Raw genomic sequence first — 27050 nt, forward strand, 5'->3', positions numbered from 1 at the left:
TAATTTCAGTTTGGTGCTTAGGATAAGAGGCCTTTGGGACGAACCCATGATTTGCTTTAATGTTTATTTTCCTCCTTCTTATGAAACACCCTCTGGTTATACTATTTTATGGGACAAGTTGGAAGAGGTCCTTTCTCAACTTGAGGCCCAGTTCCCGAATGACAGAATTCTCCTGTGTGGAGACTTCAATGCAAGAATAGGCAACTCTTGGCCCTATAACATCAACTCCTCTAATCAGGATCCCCTCTCTCAAAATGTCTCTCATCATAAGTGCCTGCAAGACCTAAAGTCAAATAAACAGGGCCCTTTGCTGATCGAACTTGCCCTATTACACACACTGGAAATTTTGAATGGCTCCTCATTTGACCTTTCTTTTGGTTCTTATACCTACTGGTCAACTCACGGAGTAAGCCTAATTGACTACATGTTAGTGTCCCAAACGCTGTTATTGGATATCACTGATTTTAAAGTCGAACTCAGGACAGAGAGTGATCATTTTCCTCTCCTTCTAAGACTTAAGATCTCCAAGAGTAATATTTCCCTCTTGCCCCTTGCGGGGCCTTCCGTGGTAGAGAGAAGAGTTTATTGGTCAGAGAAGTTAAGTCCTTTTCTTGCATCCTTATTTGGGAGCAACACCCTTCAATCAATCCGCCAGAAAGTCCTTGACGAATCTTTAGACCCCTTATTAGCCTTTCAAACAGTTCTCTCTATACTTAGGCCTTACCTTACCTATAAAAACAACGCCCCCCCTAGAAAAAACCACACACGCTCTTGGTTTGACCAAGAGTGCAGAACAGCAAAAAGAAAGCTTAAGGCCTCTCTCTCCCTGTCCCTTAAATTTCCGACTCAACAATCTCTCTCTCTCTTTAAATTAAAGAAGGCCTCTTATAGAAGCCTTCTCAGACAAAAAAAAATAGATTTCGCAGAATCCCGCTGGCAGCGATTAATCAACGCTATTTCCGAAAACCAAGAGCGCCAATTTTGGCAATTGGTAAAGGCTGGGTCTCATTTTATTACTTCCTCTAAGGTGGAGCACATTCCGGCCTCAACTTGGTATGCCCATTATCTTGGACTTTTTTCTCCACCCACGACACCGCATAACATCGCTTTTGACCTGGACATTACGAACACGCCGCCGTGGCCCCCTGTTAAAGCTCAAGAAATCAGACTCCTCATTGACTCACTGAAAAACGGAAAATCTCCAGGAGAAGATTTTCTTCCCCCTGAAGTTTTCAAACAATTTCCTGAATGGTGGGCCCCCTTCTTGGCAAGTTTATTCACCAGAATAAACGACTCTGGTATAATACCTGAAGGGTGGAGATGTAATATTATTATCCCTATTTATAAAAAAGGTGATCCCTCCATACCTTCAAATTTTCGTCCGATCAGTTTGTTGGATGTTGCCTCCAAACTCTACAGTAAATTTCTTCTCAATAAGCTTGTAGACTGGGTGGAATCTTACCAGATTATCCACCCTGAACAAGTCGGCTTTCGAAAAGGTTCTTCCCCAATTGACCACTGCCTAACTCTCCACTTCTTGGCAAAACAAAGCATCGCCGGTCCCACAAAACATCTATATGCTGCTTTCGTCGACTTGGCCGCAGCTTTCGACTCGGTAGACAGGAATGCCCTATGGCTTAAACTGTTCAACTTGAATATTGACCCTCGTCTTTTATTCCTTATTAGAGCTCTATATAATAACACCTATGCCTTAGTTAGAACAAACCATTCTGGAGCTCTGTCTGAACCGATAGCGGTAGAGAGGGGTGTTAAGCAAGGTTGTCCTTTAGCTCCTCTGCTTTTCAATCTGTTCTTAAATAACATCATCCCCGCTCTATCTGGCCCTCAATATTTTCCACCTTCCATTGGGCAAAGGAAGGTGTTGTTGTACGCCGACGATATGGTCCTTCTTTCCTTAGTTCCCATTGGACTACGGAAGCTGCTGAGAAACCTACAGTCCTTTTGTATTGGAGAAAAGCTGAAAATAAATTACGATAAAACGAAAGGCTTAGTCTTTGGGAAGAGATTTGAAGGCCACCGTTGGCATATGGCAGATCATCAGATAGAGCAGTCCCGAGAGTATAAATATTTGGGAGTATACTTCTCGGATACTCTCTCGTGGAAATGCCATCTTCAATATATTAAATCATTAGCGGCAAAAACAGTGGGTGCTATTCTAAAATGTTATCGGTCTACAGGCGGTAATCAGATCCTTCCAGCCTTAAAAATCTTTAAAGCTAAGGTGCTCCCACAGATAATGTACGGAGTCTCCGTTTGGGGATGGGACAATAGGAATATAACCTTCCTAGAGTCTATCCAAAACAACTTTCTTAGGCGCTTATTGTCCCTTCCTCCGGGTACATCAGCAGCAATGCTACGGGCAGAGACAGGCCTCCCCCCGCTGTGTGCACATTTATCTTACCCTCATGAAATTCTTTAGATCTACCTATGCACTCCAAGGCAGGGAAATCCTAAAACTCTGTCTCGATCACCCCTTTTCCTTCAATTTATGGGGTTGTAAATTAGATGATCTGATACATAGATATCATATCTCTCTACAGGAATTTACCTCAATTCCAAATAACAACTGGCTCCGTGAGGTTGTCTTTCTCCACTCTATGAATTTAGACAGACTAGCTTTAATCAACTCTAAGGTTGCCCCTTGGTTTTGGAGGTTTAAGTTTGACTACCAATGTTCCTTATACCTTATACATCCCCTCCCTCTCGCACTTAGACAGGCTTTTACTGCTCTACGTTTTTTCTCTCTCCCTAACGCCGATAGAGAGGGCCGGATCTCTGGAATCCCCAAGGATCAAAGGTTCTGTATTTGTGGCTCTAATATGGCGGAGGACCTTCCTCACGTAATGTTTTACTGTCCAATCTATAAAAATCCCAGATCCAGATTCCTTTGGAAATGGACAGATACCTACTTGCTTAATTCAGTAGAGGACAAAATAACCTTCCTATTGTCTGACTCCAATTTGGAGGTGACCTACAATGTATCCTTGTTCGCAATTGCTGCGCGAAAACTTCGAGCTAATTATAATCCGTCTTATGAAATAGATGGGTTGTATTCATGTAATAGTTAGGGATTCGTTGTCTGTTTTAACATTTTGCTTTAAATCTATATAAATTTTACTGTACCTGTTTTATGCACTTGTGTTGGCCTATGGCCCTGCAATTCTTAATAAAGTAAGTAAGTTTTAAGCATAAATTGTAATCGACTTGAAGGCGCATAACAACATGGAGCTTTTAAAATCGATATTCAGTCTGCAAAATATTGCTCATGGTTGTTTTGGTTTCTGAGAACTGTTCACCTTATTAAACAAGTAAAAAAAATCACATTGCCAATACTAGATGAAAGTTAAGTTCAACCTTAATATTGGAGAAATGACTAAACACATAGCTTATAAAAGTCCATCAAAGTGAATGCAGAAATTGAGGAAAGTGTCTTTCAGTTCCTTTGTGGCAAACTGCATTTTGCATCACCTCTATTAATGTTTGTGCACTCATAATAATGCCCATGAGCTCCTCAAGATAAGGGAGAACATCAAATTCTCCTCTTTGCAGAATCTAACCATGTGGTCATTGAAATTGGCAGGCTGTGACTTCAGAGTTTATAAACAAAATGAGTGAGCGTTAATGGTGTGCTGTGCTTTAGTGGAAGATGAGAAAAGCAGACAGAGGTCTTAATTAAAGGCAAAAGGGGCCACCTACAAGGTCTAGAGAAGGTAGGGAAACTACAAAAAGGAGCAGTAAATTTTTCAGAGGAATTCAGAGGAATTGTTGTCCATCTTCATAATGTTTTGTTTTCTTTAATTGCAGGTCTTTTCCCTGACGTAGGTGGAGGCTACTTCTTGCCAAGGCTGTCAGGGAAGTTGGGATACTTTCTTGCCCTGACTGGATTCAGGTTGAAAGGAAAAGATGTGCAGAAAGCGGGAATTGCAACTCACTACGTAGAAGCAGAGAAGGTAAATCTGTCTGAGCAGGTACCTGGCCATGCTATAATTGCAATAGAACATTGAGGCCTCTGTGTGTGTGTGTGTGCGTGCGCGTGTGCGTGCACGGTCTTCTTAGCCCTCATCTTTTCACTTCCTGATAAGGACAACAACTTTTCCTTTTCCCTGCAAATCTTCCTAGAGTTATCCTGGCTCTCAAAATAAATTTCCAGGCTACGCTGCAGCATGGAGTTAGGCACACTTAAACCTATTGATTTCAGTGGATTTAAGCACATCTTTCTCCATGCTGGACTGAGGCCTAGAGTTCTGTAGCCTTCATGAGAGTTCTTCCTTTTTAAATATCCTGGTTTGTTCTGAAGCTGTTAATTGTAGTTTCCCAGTTTGGACAGGAAGCTATAGTTAATAGAAAAGAGGTTGTTTGCTGCTGTCAGCTTGTTCATATGTTGGCTTGTTGATTGATTAGAGAGATGATCCTCTCCACATGGCCAGTGTAGTTAAGTCTTTTGATCTCATTTTTGTGGGTGTATGAAGCATGCCTTCTTCACTTTTGCTGACAGAGGTGGGAAAAGGAAGATCCTAGCTTAAGTTTTTTCCCCCATTGGTTGTCACTTGGGAATTGAATGTTAAGAATTCGTGAGGGAAAATACTGACATGATATCAGTGTCCTGTGAAATACTGCATTTGGCAATTGTTTTTACAACTCTTTGGGTATTTTTATTTCAGATGGCTGCCCTAGAAAAAGATTTAACAGAATTAAAGTCCCCTTCTAAGGAAAATGTTGCAGATGTGCTGGACTCGTATCATAACAAGGTAAATGGATAGCTAACAATAATGGGCAACTTTGTAATGGAGAACCTTTATGCAGGAAACTAAGTCCCTTAAGTCTTGCCCACATTGCCAATTTTTTCCCAAGCACCTCAGCGCCATGCTATAAAATAAGGTTTGAAAATTGATCATAAACTATATCTACTTCTGTCCTATTCTCCTTGCAGTTTTTCCCCTGATTGTTGCTAATCACAAAAACACTTCTTTTTTGACATTTTATCAGCTGATGCAGCTCTAAATGTATGAGCACTGAGCATATTTTTGGAGGGGGAGGTAGGGGGAGTTGATAGTGTTCCAAAAAATGTTGGTGTCAAAATTATTTGCTGTTTAGCTTCTTTGGAGTTCTTATATGGGACATTTTATGCATATTTTTGCTTTCCATATCATCAGTTAAAATGTGTGTGGCTGCAATCGTATGCACCCTGGGAGAAAGCCCCTTGGAAGTAAATAGGGCTTACTAATGAGTAGACATTGATAAGATTGCACCATAAGATACTAATCTTCTGATTAATTGATGTAAAGCATGCAGCCTTTTGGGTTTCACAGAATGCTTTCTTAGATGGAAAATAATGAAGGGCAACTTTCAGCTCTGTATTGCTGGAAACATTGCTCGCCTGGAAGAAGCTGGACCCATGAAAAATTCATTACTCTTTGTCCAATATGGCTACAGTTTTGTATGCCAAGCTTCTTTAATCAGCAGTCAATGGGAATATTAACAGAATGAATTTGCCTCCATTGTAGTCAATTTTCAGCAATGCAGAGCACAAGAGAGAGAACAGTGATGTGCAAGCTGAGAGTTAATGGGGTGGAAGCTGTGCACAGGGAGCCACCAGAATACAAATGACAGGCAGTAGCTTCTGATCCACAGCTGATGCTGTTGTAACCAAAACACATGTTTGAAGCTTAACCTTGGCCCCTGCAGTGCTTGCAGGTTCAAGGCATTTGTCATGTGTTACAATTCAAATGCTTCACATCACGCAGGGCCTCTCTGTTGGCAGTGAATAGTCAATACTAGTTACACCATTGACATTCCTTTCAATCGAAGTGTGTATAAATATAGTTCCAGTACTGCTGCGTCTTGGTGCAGATAGATAAGGGGAGGTTAATTTGCAGGCTGGATGGATGCAAACGAGGGCCTGGCCTCTGAACCTTTCATTCTTAGGAAGAGGAATTTGAGCAGGTGCAGCTTATCACCACTGGGGGGGGGGGTGCCACTGGGGGACGCTTCTCTTGTTTGCAGGTTTTCTGACCCCAACTTGCCCAGCTACATTTGCCAAACTCCAGAACTTTTAAAGGGACAGGAGCCGTTGTTTTAAAAAGTGTGTATATGTGTATGCATGTGCCCATATGTGTGTGTTATATTTCTTTAGTTACATGAGGCTGCCAGTGATCTCCCATCCAAGCGGCTGATCAGGTTGGCCCCTGCTTAGCTTTAGCAGTGTTACAGCCTCAGATACTCCCAGCCCTGTCGCTCTTTATATCTGGCCGTCTTTTGTGTGCTGATCATATACTACATACTGTATAAGCGCAGATAAGCTTTTTCTAAGAGTAGATAAGGTTTCTTTTAATTGTCAAAATGTAGCTAGATTGTGTGTGAGGCTTCTTTTTAAAAGCACAAAGGACTCTGCTTATGTTTCATCACTTATTTAAAAAGGATGCTGGAATCATGGACTCTGTGTTTCAAAGAAGACCTTGCATTATTTTGATGTGGATACTGGGCCCCATTGAGTGGTCTTGGAGCACCTGATGATGCAGCACTGAAGCATACACAGTACAGGCTTGATCATAAATTGGATGGGAGACCACTGGGAGCCCTGTGCAGAATCAGAAGCATAGCTAACGCATTTGAAAAACAAAAACAGGTTAGCTATAATTTTAGAAAAGCAGCTTGAAGAGAGAATTGAAAAGAATACTCCACTTCTTGCATTTTTTTAAAAGAGAGCATAGCAAATAGTTCCTTTTTTGTATTTTTGAAAGGTGTTGCTTTATGTTTTTTGTAATAGTGCAAACTTGATCAAGAAAAAGACTTCATCCTTGGTGGACACATGGACAAGATTAACGGGTATTTTGTCATTTATTCATGTTTAGCGGGAGCTGTGGATTGGGTTCAGTAAACCTTTTTGTTATGATATGTTTTAAGATGCTAGCAAAAATATTTATCTCATAGACCTGCTTTGTTGATTTTGGTGTCTAAATAATTGTGGCTTCACGCTGGGAACCAAATTTCACATAATGGCAATAAATGCAGTGTCTTTATATACAGGCCCATTGCCATCATGCATATAGTGGGGGCACTACCAAAAGGGCTGTAGGGGTGGGATGTGTATTTTATTTTTTATTGTATTTATATCCCGCCTTTTTTCCAAGGAGCTCCATGGTTCTCTCCCTCTCCATTTAATTCCTCACAATGACCCTGTGAGTTAGGTTAAGTTGAGAGGCAGTGACTGGCCCAAGGTCACTCAGTGAGCTTCATGGATGACTGGGGATTTGAACCCTGGCCTCCTTGTATGCTTAATTCTCCCCTTGCCTTCTACTTTCCTTCTGCAGATTGTTTTCCCCCTGGTTGTTTTTCTTCCAGCTGAACTCAGCTAACGGAGGAAGAGCCCGTGGGTGAGAAGCTTAGGAAAGAAAAGAGGATTCAGGGCCCCCATGTACATGCATTTTAAACTGCATAACACACCCTTCCCTGTTCACACACAGTTCTGACTGACCTGCATTCAGTGTCTGAAATGGGAGAAGGAGGAAGTGGCATTATTCAATTATTTCTGCCTGAAAAAAAGTGGGATAACATCCTGCCCCACTTTGAGTGTGAACCTGCTGCTACCATGTATAGGTCTTTAATTCTATCATTGTTCATACCTTTTTCGCTAAATGTCCTATAGTACACTGCAATAGGAACACAGGAAGCACCCCTGTAATGAGTCAGATCATTGGTCCATCTAGCCCAGTACACAGTGTCTATACTGACTGGCAGCAACTGTCCAGGGTTTCAGACAGGGAGTCTCTTCCAAAGCAACTGGAGATGCTGGGGATTGAACCTGGGGCCTTTTGCATGCAAAGCGTGTGTTCTACTACTCAACTACAGCCTTTCCCTGTACACAAAACTTTGTTTTAAAATAGACTTTTTCAGAAGAGTATAGAAAAGTGTAGTGGCTAAATTGCTTAAATGTATTGGTTTGTTGAACTGGGCTTGCCAGAAAAATGCTGGAATAAGGCAGGTGCTCCAACAATCTTTTTAATGATTAGTGAACAGCAAGGGATGATCTGTCATTGTAGTAACTATTGCTTGTGTAAATAATAACTGGCATATATAAAAATCTGGATGCCTGTGAAGATTTTTTTTAAAAAAGCACACACACACCAGTATCTGAATACCACTTTGACTATGTTAATCACTGATGCCCAGGTAGGATGAGGCGTATGTCAGGTCCTAGCCAGAGAAGTCCTTATCAGAGGAGTCCTCACTGGAGAAAAACTAGGAGGCACCAGTCTTGGACCCAGCCCTGGCTCTGGTTCCATCTGAGGGTGAGGGGCCAGAGTCCAATGACGAGGTCCAGGATGGGCCGCCTGCACCTGGGGCAAGTTCAGCCTCTGACATTGAGGCGGAATAGCCCCTGAGCCCAAGGGAGAGGTGTCGTCTCCGATGCCAGATGGAGACCTGGCCCATCTGGAGGAGTGACCAACTACAGGCCCAGACTGCTCAGGAGCAAAGGTCTGGCTGCAGGTGATCAGTGGGAATCAGCTGAGGTTTGGGTTGTGTTCAGAATCTCCAGCATAAAAAACCCAGTGCTAGGCTGGAAGGGCTGCTGGAACAACGTCTATACACAGCTCTGTGCCTCGCCCATCTAAAGATTGCCTGTGGACCCCAGACCTGTCTCTTGCCTTGCCCCTTAGTTCCATTGCTTACAGACTGCTTGGCTTCTGATCCCAGAGTGCTCTGACCCCCTTGGTTTTGAGACAGACTCTGGTATTCTGCCTTTGGACTGATCCTGGGTACTGCCCTTCAGCTGCCCTCACTTGTGTTTCTGCTGGGGAGTCTTCTCGCCTCCTTAAGAAGTCCGGTGAGAACAGGACAGAGCATCACTTCCTACATTATGGTGACCTCTTTGGCAGATATGTTGGCACTAACATTTAAGGACTGTGGTTTAATCTCTTTTGAAGTCTCTCTTCAATTTGGAAAACCTTGTTGGGGACTTTTTCTTGAGAGAGTCAAAACCATCACATTTTATTTGGTGTAGTTATTTTAGCATATAAATAGTTAATGGTACATATGTTCTATGTCCTTGGAGTACACATACAACATTCAATCGCAAAGTATTATAAATATGTACATAAGTATACATCTTGTTGCCCAAGCTTAGGAATATAGTATTCCAAAAAACAACGCTAGACGTTTTCACTCTCAAACATTTCTCCTCTTGACTGATGTTTATCACGTTTTCTATTTCAGTCTATTTTCAGCAAACAGCATAGAAGAAATCATTCAAAAACTGAAAAAGGATGGCTCTCCTTTTGCACTTAAGCAGCTGGAGGTAACGTATTAGATTTTTACCCTATTTTAGGGCTGCATGCCTCAAGTATCATTTTTAAGCCTGCCACACCGCTGACAAGGTGACTGAGTGTGGCACTGGGCAAACCACTGTGGGTTGTATCCAGTGCTGCCATTCTGCAAATAAACTTCCACTTGTGCAAAAACTTCTCCCTCCTCGCCTGTCATCTGCAGCCCTCCCCCCCACACACCTGGAAAATCTGCTCCAGATGTTTGGGGGCCCTCTAGAGCAGATTTTGAGATACGCACAGGGAGGAGAGAGGAAGGGGAAGCCCCATTATGCACGTGGAACATTGCCCACACATTGTCAGACACACAATCCCATCTCTCAGATTATTTCTTTCTTTCTTTCTTTCTTTCTCTCTCTCTCTCTCTCTCTCTCTCTCAAAAAAAAAAAAAAGGGAGCCTACCTGACAGACTCAATTAAAACAAAACCCTAAGGGCGTTTCTTCTTTAACTAAACCCAGGATCACCACTTGTTCTCTAAATGGTACCCTGAGTTCTGTTAAGTTCACTGGCTGTGAGAACCAAATAACTGTGTTAAGTAGTTCTGTGCCCCCCACATCTTAGACTTGCATTTCTCAAACATCACAGCTTTTCTGATTTTTTTAAATGGGGTTTCCCTTGTTGATTTGGTCATACTCACAATTGTACATGTAGGTACATGTAGACTTTTAAGTACCATTTTGTAAAAATACACTAGCCCTACTTGGGTGTTCAATCTAATAAATATCATGTATAAACAAATGCATCATCAGGATTCTAAATTGCAAGTAGAGGAGACTTTCCACTTTAGGCCTTCGCCCCCAAACATTTGGAGGACTCTAAACTGGAGAGGGCGGGGCCTTACAGCATGCCCCGTGCTTGTCTTTGCATGTTTGTTTATGCAAGAGGAGCTTGGACACCCAATAGGGCTTCTGTCCAAAGCACATAGCTAATCTTACTTTTGTTTAGTTATTCACAGTGAGTTGAATCCCAAAGATTTCCTGTTAAGGAAAGCTCTTTGATCCAGCAGAGGTGTAAAATTGCGGTTTGTCTTGGATCATGCAGCAGACGGCAGCAGGTGCAAAAGCGCTGCTGGATAAAGACTTGGTGTGTTGGGAGAAAAAAACAGTCGTCGTCACCTTTTAAAACTATGGTACTTAAGTATCGTAAAAATTGACTACGTTCAAGCATTTGTTCATGTGTAGAGGGGCACAGCTGGATAGTTTTTCTGTTGTGAAATAATGGAGATCAAGCAGATGAATACTTGTCCCCTGCCTGCCCCAAGTAGTACTGTTCTGTGTGTCCCACAAGTTATATCACAGTATAGATTAGGCAATAATTAACTTGCTGTGGCTGCCTGCTTATTCTTGTTCTTCCACCCATGCCTTCACTTGTTTTACACTGCAGTTGCAGATAAGAAAATTCCTAGACTTTACTAAGATTTATTTTTTTATTGCTCTGTTTTGAAGATTTATACCCTACCTTTTGATCCTTAAGGCAGCTCACAACAGAACAAAGCAATTAATAACAGAACAAACAGAAAACTCTGTATGTATGCGCATGACACATAGCAGCCATTAGTCCACTGGCTGTTGAGGGGCCCTGGGGGCCCTTCTCCATACTTCTGCAGTGTCAGGGCAAGTGGCACTTGGAGCAGAGTGTTCTTTTTGGCACAGAGGAAGAAGGAAGCTCCCTGCAGCGGCTTCATCTCTGGCTTTTGGGCGGGGCCAGGCTGGTCTTCCCCTTGTCATGTTGTTCTTCCTGGGAGGTAGGGACCACCATCTCCCAGTGGTCCTTTAGTCCTGATGGATGGGGCCGGGCTGTGTTTTCCTATATATATGTGTGTGTCCTCCTGAAATAATTTATTTGAATTATGACGTGTCTTATTGTAAACAATACTACCGAAACAAGTTAGTTTTAGCCTCCCTGTGTAGCTTAGAGAGGTTCACTTTGATTTAGTCTTCAATTAACTGACACATTGATCTAACAACTTTATCTTTGGTTCTAAATAAGTCTTTCTTTAATATAGGAAAGGCTTGAGATTGGATCTGATTGGTATAGTCAGTGCAAATACAAAATGAAAGTTGTATTCTGACTGGCTTTAGAAGATGCTCCTATACGTTTAAATCCACGTCTTGACAAAGCCATGCAATTTATAAGCCCAAGTCCTGTTTACTGTTCATTTAATTTAATCTAATCAGTACCCTGCTGTTCCTTATCCTCTGTTTTTAGGAAAAGGAAGTGATACAGGCAGCGCTTGTGGCTTTGCAGAAACATAGGTGCTGGGACTAGAGATCCTTAAGAACCATCTCCTTCCTGCTGCCCTCTACTGAAAAATAAAAAAGCCTGCAAAAAGTTTTCTCTCTCTCTCCCCTGCCCCCTGCTCCCACATTTGTGCACATGGGCATGGAATTGTTAGTCAAAACAACCAGTTTTATGCAATCAAAGAGCGTGTAAATATTTGATGCTTGACATAATAATGCAATTCCTCCCCAGGGTAGTTGGCACTGATAACTATAACAAAGGAATATCTCCATTTCTCTATGCCTTTGCAGTAAAAGCTAGATGAAGTGTGGGCAAAAAAAGAACTTTTTTTTTTATAAAAGTACAGTATTGTTTGTAAGGTAAATAAGTAAAGTGACTAATTTAAGGACATTCACACAAGTATAGCTGGCTGGATCATGAGCCATGGGTTGTATTTAACATAGCACTAAGCAAATCATTCTGCTATGAAAATAATTTTTCCTTGCATAATGGAACGTTCTTCCTGTCTCTTCCCCCTGCGCGTTCCCTAGATCTGTTCTGAGGGTTCCCCTTTCCTGCCAGAACAGGTTGGCTGAGGAGAGGGGGAGAAGTCCCATTATATTAGCACTAGTACTTCTACTAGTGAATTTCTTTAGTTGAATACTGCACAATGTGTGTAAGTCTGCTGTGTGTGGAAATACGCCATCTGCATGGCATCCCATTTCAGAACGTGTCGAACATAAAGACCTTTAAAAACTGACTCGAATGAAGCACAGTGTTGAACTTCCTTGGAATTATTATAAAGATTGCTTAGGCTATATTGAATGGATATGGCTTTGTCCGGTGGTTCCCAAACTTGCCCTTCCCCCCAATGAACTATTTAAAAATTGCTGGGGCTCTTGGTGGATCACGTAATGATTTTTCTGCCTGTTGTAGCAATTCTAATGTGTTGTGCCAGATGCTGCATGATTTTTAATTTTTACAGACAAGCCGCGGACTACCTGAATGACACCCATGGAGCACAGTTTGGGAACCCCTTGCTTAGTCAAAGCTCTGGTGATACATAGGCACAAGAATAAAAAGTGTTGAAAGCCATCCCATGAATTGTTTCATTTCAATAGGCCAAGTGTTATAATAACTCTTCCACTAGTCTCCCTGGGCTCCTACTGGGAGGAAGTGTGGGATAGATATCTAATAAATAAAGAATGTGCAGCTGAAATAAATTGAAGGCACTGTTTGTAGACATACTCACACAGGAGTTAATACCACTGGCGAGGTAGCATCGAGATTTCTTTTGTGTATATGGTACTTCTCCATGTTTTCAGAAATTATAATCGCTGTTGAAAATAATAATTCTTACAATGCTTGGTTGTGTGTGTTACAACAGGAGTTAGCAGATACAGCTCTGGCGTTGTTATAAAAAATGGATTTTGTACATAAGAGTTAAGCAGAGTTGGGATCTTTTCTTTCTCTGCTTAGACAGCAATCCTATACCTACTTACCTGAGAGTAAGTCCCATGGAATTCAAAGTGACTTAGCTTTGAGTAGACATTAAATAGGCCTGCTCTGTTACGGATTATTTAGAATGCCACCTTAAATTGGGTGCTGCTCTTTGCTGTGGTGTAAGAGCAGATATGTGTTCATTCCCAACATTCTAGACAGATGTAGATGAGACTTTTAGAACACACCCCACAAGGGATTTGATAATTTATCCCATGGCATGGAAGGTGCCCAGTGTAATTGAAGTTGCTGTGCAGTGAGTTTATAAGTAGCCTCTGTGGGGCAAGTGGGTAAAATGTAGTATAGCTTGCCATTAGCCAGGCATCATCATCATTACTTCTACTACTATTATTATTATTAAAGGCTCCTCAGTAGCTACTAACACATTCTTTGTTTTGTCACTTCAGACTTGAATTCAGTTGTCTGTTAAAAAAAATGTCACTGTAAATATTTTGGATTGGAAAATGTAAAGCTTTTTACTTTAAGTGAGGACAAAAGTGAGTGGCTGGAAGACAGCATGGGATTGTTACTGAGTAAGCTTGCAAGAATTTTCCCGTTTAGAGGCTTTCATGTTTTCCATAGTCATATTTCCTTCAGAAGCATTTGCTTATCCGTGAGCGGGTGATAGTTTAGTTTGCTTCAAGCTAGACCTTATTTATTTATCTTAGATTTGTACCAGGAGTTTCCTGTCTTTCATCTTTAAATTAATAAACACCGTAAACAGGAGAAACGGTTGATTATTAAAGCTGTCATTTTCAAGGAGGATCCCTTAATCTGGGGCAACTTCAGTTCCAGCCCTCCCTTGAAAGCGCAGCTGTTTATCTGTCATTAATCCTGATGCTTCTTTCCTCAATGAGAGGAGAAGTGGGAAATGCACTTTTACAAAGCACTCAGTGTTGTGAACTGATGTTCCTGCATGTCTGGAGAATGCTTAGCACCCTGAATTTTCAGAGAGAGTCCCGCTTGAGTGTTTTGAGTGTTTGTAATGTTGTGTGCTGTTTCTTGCCAGAATTCAAGCCCACCCAGCAGAAATCCGGATGTATCTACCAGCACAGTGCTATAGGGGGCAGGCTAATCTGACTTGAGAGATGCATTCCCTCTTGGTAGCCTCCTGTCTTCCTTTTGTCCTGTTGACTGATCAATTCTCTTCATCCATTCTCTATTCATTTTGTTAGTCCTGATTGCCCCCTCCTCTTGCAATAATATATCTATTTATAGAAAGGCTCAGTGATTCATTTTTCTACATTGTACCCACCATCAATATTCTTTTGGCATTTCTTTTTCAGCATTTTTCTTCTTCATGGCTCTTCTTAGGCCCCACCAATTTGAGCCTTTTGGGGATTCTACATACTGGATGTTTTCAGACTTATTACTTCATTAGGGATGTCTTCCTCTGGAAAGTAGCATGGATGTTACATCCTAATATGTAACATTTTAAAGACTAAAGATGGGTGAACTTCCCCAGACTTAATGTCAGATTGGCTTGGAAATGAGGCACCCGATTTCCTCTCTGAAAATGGGAAATGGCTAGGGGGGTCATTCCTATAGGTTCCAGTTCTAAGTGGTGTCTCAATATGGATAGGAATTACATATATATATTTGGATTTTTTTCAAAATAGTGCAGCAACTACCCCCTGGTGAAAGTATCTGGACTGACCCTAGGCTAATTTCTGAACCAATTTGCTGGCAGTTTCTTGGCTGTAGCCTTTCAAAGTAATCCCTATTCAAAACTATGGAGGCTGCAACCTCCATTAGTGAAGGGCAGGGTGACTATTGGCCATGCTGGCTAAGGCTGATGGGAGTTGGAGTCCAACAATGTCTGGGGCCACAGGTTCCTTGACCCTGGCATAAGAGCTGCTTTGAAGGACTGCAGCTAGGAAAACTGTTGCTGGGCACAGGGCAGGAGAAGCCCTGCTGGAGACCCTCTTGTCCTAAGGGTAAGCAATGAAACAATGTCTCCAGTGATTTCAGTAGAGAGAGTTAGAGGCTTTGTCCTCCACCAGGTGTTTTGGAACTTGAGGGGTGGGTGTAAACTGGGAATTCTTCTCTGACTTGGTGAATTAGAGAGCTCTGGTCTTGAGGCAAGCATTGTAGAATGCTTGAAGTTCTTTGCCGGCCTGAGCCTGGTGAACTTTGCCAGCATCTCTTAAGATTCTCAAGGCTTTATGTATCCATTGCATTCTCATGTTGCGGCCAACTCCCTCCATCCCACATTATATGTAGGCTTCTGTTTCTGCTAACCTCTCTAGCAAGTTAACTCTGGCCAGTGATTAGGATAAGTTTGCAGCTACCTCGAGTTACTGCTTGGTACAGCAAGGAAACTTAAGATGCTATCTATGTTTAGAGATTCCTGCTTTGTAATTAATAATGCTTTGAGTCATGAAGGTAACATAAATGTGCCTCATCAATGATTTTGGGAATTCATTGTTAGAAAACAACTGGAACATTAAAGAGAGGTTGAAGGCATATTTTGTTAACTAGGATTTGTTTTTTTCCAGACCAAAGTTTGTCCTTTCCTTGTGTCTGCTAAAGCAAGCTGGTGGTGATTTGTGTATACAAAACCAGAGGCATAAAACTGTCCTGCTAGTGCTTGCAGGAGTTAGCAGATGTCAGGACCCAGGCAAAATGGGTCACTGTTTTTATCAGCTGCCGTCTGGAGAGAGGGAGAGCTCTGAGTGAAGTGGAGCCAGAAACACTGTTGATATTGATAGTTGGAAATCTACCATTTGCCCCTGTGGGTTAGGAGTTTAATATCCTCATTGAAAACAACAACAGTATGTGAATCTCACCATCTGCTTACTCCTATTTTGCCAGCAAAGTATCTCTTGCAATGCTGAATGTTGTCATCCAGTCAGATATTTCCAGGGTTTTTTTGATACTTACATTCTAGAAGAACAAGCATGCGTATTTTTGGATATGAGGAGAGGGACATTCCAAAAGGAGGAAATGCCCACCATTGGTATTAGAAGACAGGAAGCTTTAAGTTTACCTTACCCAAGAGAGGAGAATCCCTGTCCCCCAACTCTGTCCTGGCTCGTCTAAGAAGTAAGCGTGTGCAGCACTTCACTTCTTGGTTCTGATCAAATTCCAGTTACCTTCTCTTAGTTATTCTCTTCCCTCCTTAGTGTAACCGGGGAATTGGGGAGTTGCAATAGAGACAAAGGCTGGGAGGAAAAGCCCAGTTTTGTCTCCAAGGCACATCTCTAACTCCTGTCCTCTGTGAGGGGAATGTCAAATAGAGCCCATCCCTCATTGTGTGCAGTGAGTCCATTTTGTTTCTATAAGCCAGGATCCTTAGAGGGCAAACGTTTCTTAAAGCTATGCTGGCCAACTCAGTTAAGAAGTCTATTAGTGTGGCTTATCTAGTATAAGGTAAAAGAGTTCCTAGTGCAATTCCTGCCCATGCTGTTGAAGGTCTAATGCTTTCATAGCATTTGAGGTCATTTTCCTATAGAAAGGATTTGTTGCCTGGCCAAATGTTCATTCCTTCACTGAGCATTCAAGAGTGAATCTTGGTCATTGTCCAATGCTGCTTAGGTTGTAGAGTTCTCCAGAGGGCTTTTCGGTCATCAGCTCTGCCCCTATCTAGAGAGATGCTGTTTTAACTGGTAAATCTCTTTTCTGAGTATTAGCAAGGAAACTTTCTGTCTCCACTCTTTTAAAATCCCATTTGTCTGTGGGTTCCTGGATGGGAGTCTTGTTCTGCTTATACTTTTCCATTAAAAGGTCCATGTTCCAAGCTTTTGCTGTTCCAGAGCGAGGGTAGAGAGCCCCCTCCTTTGGGTGAGGCCAATTTCAACTTTCTACATTCTGGTCCCAAGGAAGGGAACATCCTACTTCCAGAATGTTCCTTTGCTCATCCCCAGAAATGAGGTTCACCAGCTGAAGACAATATCTCTCTTTCTGCAGAATTTTAACCACATATACACAACTTCATGTTTTTTCTCCTCTCACAAATAATAATGTATAACTGTTATTTAGCTGTTATGATTAATGATGTACATGTTTTCATAGCAAGTGGGGAAACGGAGTAGGCTTTGTCACCCAAAAATGGTTAGATGTGCTGGCCGTGTTGCCTGCTTGTAGAAAGTAGTAAATAATTGATGACACACAGGCAGAAATCCAAAGAACTATTTCTGTGTGCCCAAGGAACCTTTTCCCCTTTGAATTGCAGAACTAATTGTGCAGTATTCTGGATCTAGGCTTTAATATTTCTGGAAGGCTTTTTTTCCCTAAGTGCTTATAGGGCTTCACAACTTAGTAATTATTTCAATAGCACTATGGCTTTTGATGATGTATCCAGCCCTTTTAAAGGAGATATGAGACATCCTTAAGCTTTCTGTCTGTAATCTGATTTCAGAACATGCTGTAGCTGTTTAGTTGAAAGTTGAATTCATAACTGGTGTTCCTTCATGGGTGTATTGATTATTATCCTATTTGCATCATTGTTTATTCCCTTACATATATGGTTCTTGAATACAGTATAGCGTATTTTCATAATTTTGGGTCCTTCTGGTGTTTGTGTATAGTTCAAAGTTCAGGCAGAGCATGTTAAATGTGAACACTGCACAACTAATGGAAAATGCCTAGTACTCCTCTCATGTATGTAAAACAGCATGATCCCTAAGGTCTATTAACTAGCAGGTCAGGCTTGCTGTATCTTAGGAGTGGGGAACCTCCAGCCCATGGGCCACACTTGGCCTGCCAGGCCATTTGGGGGAAGCCACATCTACACCCTGCACCTGACTTCATATATGACATCGGGTGTGCTGCGGGTAGGACCGGGGCTTCAAAGGAACAATCAGGAGCTTAAAGTGACTGCTCCTTAGTTGCAGCAAGGCACGTTGTCCCCCACCCTGGGAAGGGGAAGCAGTTTCTATTCAGTGGAAACTGCTTCTCCCTCCCAGTGCTGATCTTGGAAGCCGCTTCATGCTGCTCCTTTTCAATAACTGAAAACCAGAGGTTTAAAGGACCAAGGTGAAGCTGCTTGCAAAGGGCTTTCATACAGCCAAACGCTGCTCCTTTGCTCCGATTTTTCAGAGAGCAGCATGAACCTGCTTCAAAGAGAAGTACTGGGAGGGAGAAGCTTCCTTGTCCTTGAACAAGCCATGGGGGCTTAAAGGAGCAGCGCAAGGCTGCTTGAAAGCTCTTTGCAAGCAGCCTTGCAAAGGGCTTTCAAAGAAGCCATGTGCTTTGAAGTCCTGACATTTCAGGCTTCAAAGTGCAGCATCACCTGATGTCAAATTTGGCCCACCTGGAATAGGGAGATAATAATCTGGCTCAATGGCCAGAAAGGATTCTCTACTTCTGCTGTGTATTTTAGAATCACAGAATAGTAGAGCTGGAAGGGGCCTATTAGGCCATCAAGTCCAGCCCCCTGCACAATACAGGAATCTAACCTAGGGCATACCCGACAGATGGCTGTTTTGTGGAACTTCCTGTGAAATGGCACTCTTGTGGCGTGAAGAGGGCACAGCTTTATCCAGAATTGGTTCTATGTTCTGACCCTAAGGGCATGAGAGGAGTTACAGTGTTTGTAGGAAGAGAAAAAAAGAGCTTGAGGATATGAGAACCCTTAGAAGCCTTTGAGAAATACAAAGATGGCAGTGTTGTTCTTCAGAAGCTGTTTCGCTGCTCTTAACTTTTGGGAGGTTGGGAAATGTACGCTTTTCATGAACACAAATGTTTGGATTTATTCCAGTTAGATATTTTGAAAGGACATTCTAATGAACTTCCATTATCTTACTAGGATGTGTCCCTTTACTGTTGTTGTGCAGGACAGTCTTGTTTGGTTTGGGTACTTGTTATACACAGCTCTTCCTCTCTAGAAATGGAAATTTCACACAAGAAATGTTTTAACTTTTTCCACAGACAATTACTAAAATGTCTCCAACGTCTTTAAAGATGACCTTCAGGCAGCTTAGAGAAGGAGCTTCCCTAAGCCTGCAAGATGTGCTCACCATGGAGTACAGGCTGAGCCAAGCGTGCATGGTAAGGTGACTTGCATGTTGGTGCCTTTTGAGCCCTGTGTGATGTATTAACTATATCAGTAGTTAGAGCCAATCGTCCAACTTCCTGATTCAGAAAAAGTGCTTCCAGTTTGTCCTGATGCAGAGAGTCTGGGTAATACCCAACCTTAGTCATACTCAGAGTAGGCCATTGAATTCAATGCCCTTAAGCCTATTGATTTGAATAAGTCTCCTCTGAGTGACACTAACATGGGATATAATTTTCCGACGAGCTGCATAATACTGTTGTATACAGAACCAAATGGTGTTTGCTTAAAGCTGATGTGGGGAGGTGGCGCGCTGCAGTTCATATTTTATTTTGTTTCCCAAATGCATTTTGCATCCATGGCACTGAGCAGTAAAGGGGATTTAGAAAAAAAAACTAGCTGAAGATCAGAGGACTATTTTATAAAAAAAGTCTTCAAGAAGAGGGGGAAATGAGATTTAGATTATGGAGGATGGTACACCTCTCTCCCTCACCCCTTCTCCAAAGGAGATGTATTTGTTGCCAACAAATATTTGTTCTTAATTGGAGGGAATTGTCTCATTTCTTCCACAAACACGTTTGTGTAGATAAGCTGTGACCCTGCTAGTAGCTCCTACACTGTTTCCCCACCAGTTTCCTAGCCCTGTCTCCGTACCCCCCTACAACCCCTTTTCTTGATACCCCTGGAATGCCCCCCCCGGGTAATTCTGCATATATAATGTCTCCATGTGTGAGAAGCATATAGGGAATAATAAAATGGTTGTGAAGCCATCTGTCCCCTGTGTTGGCTGGAATGCATTAATAAGAGATTTAGGCTGCAATCCAATACATGTTTACTCAGAAGTAAGCTCTATTGGGTTCAGTGGGACTTACTCCCAGGTAAGTGTGTACTGGATTGCAGCCTTATTTGTTGAAAGTATTTTTAAATTGCCTTTCTGTTCCCCAAGGCAATAAACAGTATAAAAATATAAAACTACAATACTGATAAAAATACCAGTTAAAACAGAACAAAACTATTTTTAAAACAAAATTGGAGAGCAGAATTTAAAACTCATGAAAACAGGCGAAACAAACCTTTTTTTTATAGTCTTGCTAAAGCTAGGGCCAACCACATCTGCCTAGGGAAGGCGTTCCACAAGCACAGAAAAAGGCTGTCTTGGGCACCCACCAACCTAGCTTGTGACTTGTAGCAGGGCCTCTGATGAGTATCATAAATTTTGGGCAGGCCTGTATGATCATGATTTCAGATACCCTGATCCTAAACCATAAAACACATTCCAGATATCAGTCTGGCTGCTGCATATTGCACCAGCTGCACTTTCCAAACACTCTTCAAAGGCAGTCCCATTTAGAGATGCATGGGGTGTGTTGGATACATACTGAGAGAAACAGCAAAGCAAAAAAAGTAAGCTGAGGTTCTGAACCAGTCTAGATGTTACACATAACCGCGTTCAGAATAGAATGATTAGTGCCTGTTGTCATATTTGTAGTCAGTTGTGGTGAAGAGTTTTTTTAAACTGTTCTAAATGATGATGCAGCATTGGTGATTGGGTTTTCCAGCTGTTTAGACAAATCATAATCCTTGGTAGCATTCCAGCAAGAACTGCTATTTTCAAAGTTTTACCCTGACTTGTCGTGGTGCTTCTATGTAGACTGTAAAGGTTTAGGGGCTCAGCCCATGGTTTTAATTGCATTAAGGTAATTTGTGATTGTACTGAGATCACAAGGCATTGTGTCAAACATGTCTTCACATTATTTATTTATTTATTTATTTAAAAAAAGAGAATTGGGTATGGGCAAACAATTAAAATGCCTTGATTCAAAGGAGATCCATTTCATGGATGCAGGATCAAGAATTGCAGATGTAATTTGGTTGTGCAGCAGGATAGTATCCAGGGTTGTCTATCCATGGTGCATTGCTTTTGATGAATGTGTGGTTGAATGTTCATATGTAACTAGTCATGTGTAAATACTGTTTTAATATACAACTAGAGTTGGATTAGGGTGTAAATGGCAGTAATTGTAAAAACTTCATTTCTTGCATAAATGTCACTTTAAAAAGAGGAGACCAAAACGTGTAAACATTCAGTCTAGCAGACGGCATACTATCAGTTTTATTAAGCTCAGACACTCTCACAGAATGAAACATTTTTCTTTGACCAGTACTGTAAAATGCTAGTTAGTCTACAGCAGTAGACCCTCCAGGTTTTGTTCCACTTGGAGTTACACAAAAGCACCATGCAGACCTTCCAAGCATATTTGGAAGATTTTATCATTGGATTCAGGAGATTTATTCCTGGAGCGAATAGAAGATCCAACTGTGTGTGATAATGACAAATAAAAACACCATGTTGAAATTTGACTTATACAGATTGTGCTATCTCAACCAGATCTAATATTGACTGGACTGGTTAAAGTTTGCCTTACGAACAAAATACAGGATGAGTTTGTTTCTCAAAGTGTGCTAGGGAATTGTATTACAATGAGTTCTTTTATCTTCCAGCGAGGCCATGACTTCTATGAAGGTGTCCGAGCAGGTAAAATGGAGGTCATTTCAACTTAACTAGTGGGTTTGCTCTAGTAATTGTTTTGCTTCTGTATTACCATTGATAAAATAGCAACAGCCTATTTGACTGATTTGTAGTACCACAAACCTTTGCAGTATGGGTGCAGAATGTTTGCAAAACTTAGAAACCAGATAGGAGAACCCTGTTTCCTGACCTCTGCAGCTACCCAAGTGCCAGTCACCAGGCCTGTTTAAGATGCCAAGGTTATTGGGCTTCTGGATATCTGAAGCCTTGCTTTGTGGATAGTAATTCATTTGCCTTATAACCTGTATTTTTGATGGACTGCAGCCATCGTACTCTCACTTCTTTAATGTTTTCCTTGCATCATTAGCTACAGTTGCAGCACACAATGTTTGTGTGTGTTAGTCATCCTGAATGTTACTGTGGGATGCAGGTCAGTTGCAGATAATATAGACCCATTATTACTTAAGATTGAAGACAGAAATTGAGTTAGAGATCTGTCCCTCATTATTGCCTCCTTCTAATAAACTAGTGAACTCTGGAGAATATTTTGAAGAGTCAAAAGTTCAAACTTGCCAAGATGCCAGCAGAGGCAATTGCTTTCACGCAACTCTCAGTACTGCATCATAGGCCAGTGACAAGGACTACTGGGAGTTCTTCATTCCTGTTTTGATTTAACAGACTGAAAAAATAGAAGGTAACAGTTATCAGGGCTCAACATCGGTAGCACAGGAATTGTATTTTGCTGTCACCTGAATACTGTATTTCAGGGCATTTTTTTCATATGAAAGAGAAAGGGCACAATAAAGCGCTCTTGTGCCAGAACCACTTGGCTACTGCAAGGCCGATGAGACTGGAAAGCAGCAGCAAACAGGCCACTGAGATGTGAATGCTAATACCAACCTTGTCATTGATTTGGCTTGACCTGTTTAGAGGCCTCAATCAAATGCCTTTGGGCCTTATTTTAAAAATGAGGTGGCAGCTATTTTATTGAACTGCTAGGGCACACAATCCAGGAATATTAGGATTGTTTCAGGCATTGCATGTATATAAAGTCCCAGTGCAATTTGAGTGAACAGTCTTGAGTCACACAAGTTTCTCAAGGATAGTTGTGCAATGTGAATATCCAGTGACCTCTACCTATCTGAGGTACTGTTTAACTTTTTAATGATAATAATACTAATTGTTAAAATAGTTACTAATTGTACCAGACAGAATTGCATATACAAGTGTTTTACATGGACAGTTATTCTGAGAAAGAAGAGCTAATTAATTTCCTTTAATTAACTCTTCATGGCTCTTGAAATAAACCCCCCATCCTCAGATTTTATCATAAGATGAACCATGCACACCAGGGCTGGAGAACCTATGCCCCCTCAATGATAGTGTACTCAGGAGCACTGCCAATGGTGAGTGATGATGGGAGTTGTAGTCCAGCAACATGTAGATCAGGGGTTGCCAATGTGATACCTTGGGCATATATTTGCCTACAGAGGCCTTTCCTGCCCCCCCCCGTGAAATTAGACTTAAAAGAAGCATTCTCTTATAGCCAATAGAATAGGTTGTGGTGTGTGCTTGGTTGTGTGGTGTGTCAGCTCCTGATCTGGAGGGTCATAGGCTCTCCACTCCTGCTGTACACAGATCACAAGAGTGCCTCAGGTAAAAAAATATGTTTTCACAGAAGCTTTATAATAGCAGCCTCAGAATGTTCTCACAAGTTCAAACTGGCTTTTATCCTATCTTGCTGTACTTGTGAATACATTATGTGTATTGTATAGTATAGGATGTGACTTGCCTGAAACTGAGCTGATTTAGATGATGATGATGATGATAATTATACAGCCACGAGAGTGGCTGTATACTATAGCCATCATGGATTTTTGCATTTTGCAATGTTAAACTGAAAATACCCCCATGCCATTCTGATGCTTCCCATAAACTCATTTCAAAACAAAACCTTACAAAACTTATATTCCTGTACTCAGCAATGCTTGCTTAACAACTCTCTAAATTTTCATGGCGATACACAAAACAATCAGAGAGAATTGAGAGTTCAAATTGTAAAGAGAGAGAAAAAACACCCCTTTTGGACTTTTTTCTGTCTGAATTGTCATAATTTGTTGAAATTAATTAAAAATCAGCAATATTTACAGAATACCTGTAATCCTATTACTGATTTTGCCCCATACTCTGACCTTCATCTTCTACAGTTTAAAAAAATTCACATTGCAGAATGTGAAAAATCCATGCTGACTATAGTATACAGCCACTCTTGTGGTTGTATAATTTATATAAATAAAATGTTCTCCTTGTAAATTAAATTGAGAGCCTTGCTTGGAATATGGATGTGCATTTGCTTTTAATTATGTGCCTTTTTTTGTTAACCTGTTAATAAATGTGCCCTTTGGGAGCCATAGTATTTGTCCACCATCTGCCATAATCACCACAGAGCTGCATCTTTCACTGTAAATGAAGGATGTAGCCTTTCCTGTAGTAGCTGTGGCTCAGCATTCTGTTGTGGGACGGATATTGATGATGGTCAGACATAACACACATCAATGCTGATATCGCCTGAGATGGGAAAATGGGGCATATTTACAAATTAAGATTCTGGTACAGGATATGTTCCATTTCAAATTTTATTTGAGACTTCTTTTGTTCTCCTTGATTGAGAAACATTGATCGATCAGCTTATCTAAGGTAGAAATTTGCAAGCAAATTATAGGATTCATAATGAAAGTGTTTATAATACAGTTCCTATGCTTTTCAAACTATTTGTTATGTACTTCATTGTGTTATCCATTATGACAGGGAGATACTTGTTTCTTATCCCTCTTGGGGAAAAATGCAAGTAGTGATGACAGAGCTGTTGATGGAAGCTGGAGCCCTCATTCAAAGCAGACAGGAATACCAATATTTGTGATTCTCATTGTTAACACGCAAGATTATTAAAGCCATCTAGGAGTCAGACAGAGGGCAGAACCAGATTACTCATCATGCCGATCTACATAGCTGCATGAAGTGCTGACTGAGAAATAAACATTCAGAGCAGCTGTAGATAATGTATTACCTATTTGAATAGCTTCTTTTTGACGTAAAGGTTGAATACTACCAAACTGAGGGTGACGGTGTCAGCTGTAACTCTCAAACTGTCACTAGAACAATAAAATTTCTAACCTTATTATGCCCAGTATGCTCATGCTGAAGATTGTCTAGCTAATAAAACCCACCCCCTCGCAATAAAGCTTGCTTAATGTAACCTTGTTGGTTGATTTGAAAATACATTAATACAGCAACAGTGAACCTTCAGCCCATGGGCCTAATTAGGCCTGTCAGGATTCCCCATTTGGTCTGCAAAGCCCTTTTGGCCAAGCCACACCTACCTGCCCTACACCTGATGTTAGATGTAATGCCAGGTGTGGGGCAGGTAAAGACGTGGCTCAGCAAAAAGCAGAGTTCATAGACACTGCTGACCAGGGTTGATTTCAAACTACATGGGCAAAAGAAATGGGTCACTTGATGTCATTGTGATTGACAGGAGGGGAATCTTAAACTCTTGCAATCTAGTTATCCATTAATTTGTAAGGATAGAGTAGGGCTGGGAAACCTGTGGCCCTCCAGATGTTGCTGGAGTGCAACTCTTATAATCCTTGCCCATTGGTCTAGCTGGTTGGGGCTGAAGGGAGTTGTAGACCAACAGCTTCCAGAGGGTGACGGGTTCCCCATTCCCAGGATGGTAATGCAATACCCTATTATGACTATGTGTGCTGTACACTGGTTGGCCCTCCTACTTTGTGTTGGATAGAAGATTCTTCTTTCTCCGCCTATTGAAAACCATAGTTGCTGCCTCCTGTAGCTCAAGAAGGGTAAAAAGCCTTCTCCAGTGAATCCTTTGTGACATTCTACATTTTAGGGGAAAGTCTTTCTGCTTTTCCTGTGGCAAATGTCATAACTAAGAGGCCTCTGTAGTCTTGTTTGACTTCCTTTCAAAAAAAACAGAACAAAAATCAGCACGGATTCTTGGGCCTTGGAGGAGACATGGGCAATCTCATAGAACAGAAAGAGGGATATTAATGCCCATAAAGCATAGCAGGTTTTTGAAAAACAAATAATATAAGCAAAATTTCTGGCTCTTGGGGGGAAAGGGGGGAACCATTATGATCACCTGGTCTGGCACTTTGCATGACATAAGTTCAAAGTTGTGATGCATGCAGTGCGGGCTGTCAAAATTACTGTTGAATGTTTCATTTTTTTGTTTTCCCTGGTAGTGATTATTGACAAAGACCAGTCCCCAAAGTGGAAGCCAGCAGCTCTAGAAGAAATAACAGATGAATGTTTGGACTTGTGCTTTAAGTCTCTTGGAAGTGGTGATCTCAAGTTACAATAGATTTGGATTACTGCCAGCCTAAATCTGTTTTAATTCTAGTTTTTGTTTAACACGACTAATGAATAATTGTGAATTCGGCATCTATGGGGTAACTGGCATTGAGTGAAATGTTTGTTGCTGTTATGTAATAAAGTGCACTTAGTTTTTGGAGTTAAGCATTGGGTTTGAGGGAATTGTTGGGGCAGTGCCAATCAGGTGTTAACCTGATTGCCATCCTAGAGCTTTACCACCTGTGTTTTTGCATTTTTACTTCTCCATCTAAATAAACAAGATTAATTCATATAAAGATTCATATAATCTTGGTTCAACTAAATGCTGTCTGCATATTTATTTATGTTCATGCTATTTATATGCTATCCTGTAACATATTACAGGATGGCTTACAAGATAAAATGAGGTTAAAATAATGGCAATTACTTTGTTCACCACAGTGCATAGAAAGTTAATCAAGCCAGAGGGATGAGCTGCTATTGACTGTTCCGTGCTGTTGAGCTGTGATCCCAAAGAATTGAGTAGTGGACCAAAAGAGTGTGCTGTGTAGCTACTCTGTCTTGGCCACATCTGACTGCTTTTTCCTGATGAGTCAGGAGTTGATTTGTATCTGAGTGGGCTGTACATGCAAGATCCATGAATACCTATGGGTATATGGGAAGAGGCAGTCCTTGAGATTGAGGTCCTGAACCACATAAGGCTTTATAGGTCAAAACCAGCACTTTGAATTGAGCATAGAAACTAATAGTAGCCAGTGCAGCCGAACCAGAGCTGGTATTATTACATGTATGGAGCAACCTACCTGAGCCAGCAATCTGGCCACTGAATTAGGCACTATCTGGAGTTTCCAAACTGTCTTCAAAGGCAGTCCCATGTATAATACATTGCAGTAGTCTAACCTAGAGCATAGACAATGAAAGTTAGGCTATGCCTGTCCAGTGCTAGGAGTGCCTTTTACCAGCTTCAGCTGGTGAGACAGCTGCTGCCGTTTCTGGACTGGGATAACCTGACCACTGTTGTCCACACACACGTAACCACCAGGCTGGATTACTGTAATGCCCTCTATGTGGGGCTGCCCTTGAGGTTGG

At 41.4% G+C, this 27050-nt stretch overlaps 1 protein-coding gene across 6 annotated transcripts in view; it reads left to right on the forward strand.

Annotated features, from left to right (window-relative positions):
* The window catches only part of HIBCH (3-hydroxyisobutyryl-CoA hydrolase), an 80040-nt gene extending 53914 nt beyond the window's left edge, over positions 1-26126 (forward strand). For all 6 annotated transcript variants that reach the window (XM_061612891.1, XM_061612893.1, XM_061612895.1 and 3 more), the window contains 7 exons: positions 3826-3971; positions 4683-4769; positions 6788-6846; positions 9235-9316; positions 18934-19053; positions 21560-21593; positions 25853-26126. In XM_061612891.1, coding sequence (XP_061468875.1) covers positions 3826-3971; positions 4683-4769; positions 6788-6846; positions 9235-9316; positions 18934-19053; positions 21560-21593; positions 25853-25971 — 647 coding nt within the window. In that variant the 3' untranslated portion in view covers positions 25972-26126. The remainder of the gene's footprint in view (positions 1-3825; positions 3972-4682; positions 4770-6787; positions 6847-9234; positions 9317-18933; positions 19054-21559; positions 21594-25852) is intronic.
* The last annotated feature ends 924 nt before the right edge of the window (positions 26127-27050 follow it).

This window comes from Rhineura floridana, chromosome 2 (genome assembly GCF_030035675.1).
Source record: "Rhineura floridana isolate rRhiFlo1 chromosome 2, rRhiFlo1.hap2, whole genome shotgun sequence".
Lineage (NCBI taxonomy): Eukaryota > Metazoa > Chordata > Lepidosauria > Squamata > Rhineuridae > Rhineura > Rhineura floridana.